At 39.6% G+C, this 5174-nt stretch overlaps 1 protein-coding gene across 6 annotated transcripts in view; it reads left to right on the forward strand.

Annotated features, from left to right (window-relative positions):
* The window catches only part of satb1b (SATB homeobox 1b), an 81916-nt gene that overhangs the window by 51557 nt on the left and 25185 nt on the right, over positions 1-5174 (forward strand). For 5 of the 6 annotated variants that reach the window (XM_017038100.2, XM_025061242.1, XM_025061243.1 and 2 more), the window contains one exon: positions 3046-3258. The exons of the other annotated variant lie outside the window; for it this stretch is intronic. In XM_017038100.2, the coding sequence (XP_016893589.1) occupies positions 3046-3258 (213 nt within the window). The remainder of the gene's footprint in view (positions 1-3045; positions 3259-5174) is intronic. 6 annotated transcript variants of the gene reach the window in all.

A 5174-nucleotide genomic window follows, 5' to 3' on the forward strand; every position in this document is an offset into this window, starting at 1 on the left:
ACCTGACAAGTGATAAATGCAGGAATTACTATATGCACTTTAGTGGTGTTTAATGCACCATCTCAGGTTGAATTGAATTGATTATTTTTTAATGTAAGTTAGCACTAGTCTCGTTTCATTTTCTTTAAATTTATGCCTCGGGCTAATGCAGATATTCACAGGGTAGTATAATGCTTTAGGTACAAAGAGTATCTTGAAGAATATCTTATCCCCCCTCCTTTTCCGTGCTGGAGCACACAGGAAACACAACAGATACGCTGTGCATCCAAACTTCCAGCCTTATATGCTTTTAAAACTGAAAGACTTTGTGACTGCGTGTGGGCGTCAACCTTTTTTTGCAAGAGCTTATTTACTTGCTCTAAGTGCTAATTTTCCAGCTGAAAGAGTTTTGGGATCAAACACTGAGTTTTTGGGTTCCCTGTGTAGAAACGCTCCTTGAACTTGCAGTACGTTCCTTAACTGAAGGCCAGAAGAATGTCGCTTGACTGGACTTTTCTCAGAAGCATCTTCTGAATGATTTTCTCCACGTCCACGTTTCCACTCTCATTCATAATTCCAACACACACTCCAGTGAGTCTGAGAGCTCCTTCGCTGACTTGTCGACAGCTGGCGGAGTGCCACCTTGAAAGACACAGACTGGGTCCAGCTCCTCGGTCTCCCTCTCTTTTCTCTTTCTCTGCCAAAAGATGTGGTTTCACATCAAAGACAAAGACCACACACACACACACACATACACTCACACACACACAGAGGAGTAATAATGGCCTAAGATGTACTGCTGTATTAGAGGGAGGTTAGAGGAGATGACAGCAAACCTCATTAAGACTTCATTCAGTCTGAAGGCAAGTGTGCATGGACCAGGAAAAAAACAGAGCCAAGGACGATAGGGATCGATTAGTGAGTGCACAGTTGTGTGTGTGTGTGTGTGTGTGTGTGTGTGTGTGTGTATGGTAGAGTCCAGTCGAGCAGTGGTGTTCTTGTGCACTATCTGTGGCTGAGAGAATTAGGAGAAATAAATGAATACATATTCTTATGGCTTTTGATGAGTCACAACTTTGGACGACCGTGTTGGACGCCGTGCATGATTGACAGCTAGATCATCAAAAAAGAAATTGGCCAAAGTGAACCTTGCTGACAATGGCCATCTTTATAATTGACAGTCAGTGATTACTTTTTTTTTCAGTTGCAACTGTCTTTGTCCGTCTCTTTTGTCATTCTTAGTAACCGACGATAATCATTTCCATCAAGTCCACGTGTCATTATAACTTCTGAAAATTGACCTAGTACGCTATATAAAAAGTCACCCGACAATAGGCTGGAAAATCTTTTTTTTTAATTTTTACCCAAATGATCAAACCTAGGCAGAATCAGTGTCCTCTGACATGTGGACAGTCTGACACGTCTACACGGTTTGTCCCTCTTACACAGTCTTTGATTCACGTTTAAACCAGAAACCCACAGAGAAACAGCATGTTTGTTGACAACGGGAGTTAAGCGCACACTCACAGACAACAACACACTGTGCAAACATTCAAGAGAAAGGTCACTAATCTCTCCGCTGTATACTTGTTTATGTCGAGAGCACCGTCTCCCTCCTCATCAAAGACACCTCTCTGGGAGTGTGACTGCATATCTGTCCACACTTGTCTCTGAATGCCACAAACCTGCCTATTTATGTATGACACATGCACTTGCATACATTTTAATAGCCACTCGAGTCACGTCAAGCACATATTTGCAGCGTTATCTAATTTTCCTGGGAGCTCATGCTTCTCCCCCCCCCCTCCATCACCTTGTTTTATTGCCAAATCACACCTATTGATAGCGAGAGAAGTGAAGTGATGGTGAGCACAGTGTGTGGCCAAGAGCCGATGAAAAGACCCAATCACACGTCTGCCATAATGGAGTCATCGGCGTCTCTTAATGATGGAATTGAACGCTATTGAAAAAGTAAACAGAGGATTCACTGATTGCTCAGCGCACTAAGACTCTCACATTTACTCAGACGGGGGAGTGTAGAAGCAGAGACGGCTCTTGAGCAGGGCAGAGAAACTGATCTGATAAGTGTCCAAGATCTACATGTTTGACCGATCAAGTCTGCCGAGGTCAGAGGACATCAGTAGGTTTAAAGACGCAGTTTGATTAATCTAAGAGCGTTGGATGTTCTGCAGGAACTAAGTGGGGTGAGATTTAGGGCGTAATGTTTCAAAAGAAAAACTTGTCCAATTAAAGATAAGTGGTGTGGCAGTCAGAATGATGACTAATGATTTTCCTGTAACAGCAAAATGTATGCCGGACATTTAAAGGAATAGACAAAGATTTTCCAAATGTTCACTAACTTATTTAACCAGGTTAAACGTCTCACTGAGATTAAGATCTCTTTTACAAGTGAGACCAGACCAAGATGACGCCTAAGAGATTCCACATAGAAATCAGACAGTACAAAAAGTATCAACAGTACACACATATTCTTAAACTCAGCTAAAGGAGCTGCAGACACCAAGAGAATCTCTCTCCTCTCTCTCTCTCTCTCTCTCTCTCTCTCTCTCTGTGTCTCAGGATGCAGCAGCAATCTCTCTCTCTCTCTGTGTGTGTCTCAGGATGCAGCAGCAGTTGGTCCAAACAATAGCCTAAACACAAATCTTAACTTTATGATAACAGTATTAGATTAAATGATAATGATTAAAATGTCCTGAAAATAAATTTAAAGTACCTAAAAGGTACCTAAAAAATTTAAAAAACAAAAAAACATTTGACAGTGTTCTACATCGACAGGTTAAAAAAGCAAAATAAATAAATCCTGATTTTTTTTTAAACAGCTTTAATATTCCTCTGGAGTTTAAGTGGGTGTAAGACGCTGTCACATCTCCAGTGCCATTAGCGTCTTCATTTACTCTTATGGCTCTTTTACTGTCTTATTTAAGCGTCCTCTCATGCAGTGATTCTCTGTCCAGTCTACTCTCTGAGCCCACTCATCCCTGGAAGCTTTTTTCTTCTTACTGACACCCTTTGGCTTTCCTTTGTTCTCTGGTTTCAATGTGTCAGGGCTTGTTGTCCGAGATTCTGCGCAAAGAAGAAGATCCCAAGACGGCATCCCAGTCACTGTTGGTCAACCTGAGAGCCATGCAGAACTTCCTGCAGCTGCCTGAAGCTGAGCGCGACCGCATTTATCAGGAGGAGCGGGAGCGAAGCCTGACGGCCGCCTCTGCCATGGGCTCTGCTCCACTCATTAGCACTCCACCCAGTCGTCCTGTGCAGGTGAAACACTCTGAATAACTGTGTGGTTTTGAGATAAACTTAAAGATTGAACTAGAGATTTAGGAAAACTCTTGTTAACTTGATGGAATGAGGTTTAAGGCTGAAGGGGATTCAGAGTTTGTCTTTGTAACACGTGCCAGTTCATTTTGAGGTTTGTTGGATTACTATAACAAGAGAGATCAAAGTACCTAACAATACTGCAGTAATGTGCGTGTTAGACAATAATTTGCACACCATGAGTCAAAGAAGGTCAAGATATTGGTAAATATTTCAAAAAAACAAACAAAAAGATTACCAAAGGAAGACCAAAAAGATGTTAAACTTATCCAAATATAACAATAGCCAAGGTTAGCCAAAAGCTAGCTAAAATAGCTAAAAGTAATTAAATAAAATTATTAATTTATTAATTAAATTAAAATGTTTGCCCAACAGTGACAAAAGGGTGAACGTTAGCTAAATGTTATTCTAAATGATGCTGCTTTATACCACCAACCGTTCTGCATATTTCATACTTAAATGAGAGGTTTTTAAAACAAAGGTAAAAGTTTTCAAATAAAAGGTTACCACAGAGAAAAGAAAACCTGAAGGTACGTTTTAGGACAAGGTTCAGTGGAAAGTTACATAAATTTAGAATTCAAAGAAACAAATGCCCTTTAAAAACATTTTAATGTGTGGTAATAGAATTACGCCAAAAAGAAAAACATCCAACATTTAACAGTGAACTTATGAACTGCTCTTCGGTGGAGGAGGAGAATTTGTACGGCACAAACAACAAACACAGCAACACACACGTACTCATTAGTTCAAACACAGTATTTACAAGAGTAAACAACAGTAAGTATGTGCAGCGGGGCCACGCCTGCATGTTGTTTGTCCACATGCTTCACATTCCCCTCCATTGTATTACTCTTTATCTTATATGTCTAATAAAGTCAGTACATAGAGAATTAATTGTATTTTCCCAAGCAAGGAGAAAAATGATCCTTTATGTTTTCTTCTCACTAGCACAAATGACGGGCTTTTTTTTGACCTTTCAAATATATTAGGCAGCGTTAGTGAATTATTTTATTCAGTGATAACGAGCAAAGTAAAGAGAAGACATTGTTTTATCAGAACTTCCTTTTAGAAACACTTGGTTCCACAGAACAAACTGTAAATGGAAAACTAGAAAGTTTCTGGCAGTACGGTCCATTTAAAGTGCAGTCAGCTGCGTCAAGGAAGGAACAGGGACAGACAAAGGTCTCCTCTGTCGGCTTCTCTCCTTGGTGATGATTTGGATTAAAGTGAGGAGCGTAAGACAGACCCAGGAAGCTCAAACATGGAGCCTCCCCTGCAGTTGCTTTTTCTTAATTTAACTGAAAAGGTCTTATCCTGGAGCAGTCAACTAGAGCAGTGCTTGTTTAACCATTAATTGTGAGACATTGATGAATTCATTTTAGAGTGACCAAACTAAAAGTTTCTTTCAGAGGAGGCTTCCATTATCTATTGCTAAGTTAAAACAAGTACACTTTGAAAGACTGTGTGTTTACTTCTTTCTCGATATACAGAGAAAACTGTAGTTTTTAGTACACGTAAAGACGTTCTTCAATTAGTAAAATTATATCTAATCTGAATTAGGTGTTAACCACAAAAACAGCTATGGAGTCCTATTACATTATTTATCTTTTTTTTTCTATTTTAGCTGTTAAGGTTAACTTACCTGCACTGGTGTTAGTCTATAAATCCATAGCTAGCAAAAATAGTAACTATGTTTTATCTAATAATTCTTTCCGATATTTTTCATTTTTCTGGTCTAGCACCATCCACTAGTTATTTAGCTTAAGGTTTCTAACAATAGCTAGCATGCTAGCTTTTGCGTCAGTCCGTCTTTTCTCTATCTACCTCTCGTTTATGTGTCGTGTGCTTCTCTTCCTTTA

The sequence above is a fragment of the Cynoglossus semilaevis genome, chromosome 13, assembly GCF_000523025.1.
Source record: "Cynoglossus semilaevis isolate Cse_v1.0 chromosome 13, Cse_v1.0, whole genome shotgun sequence".
Classification (NCBI taxonomy): Eukaryota; Metazoa; Chordata; class Actinopteri; order Pleuronectiformes; family Cynoglossidae; genus Cynoglossus; species Cynoglossus semilaevis.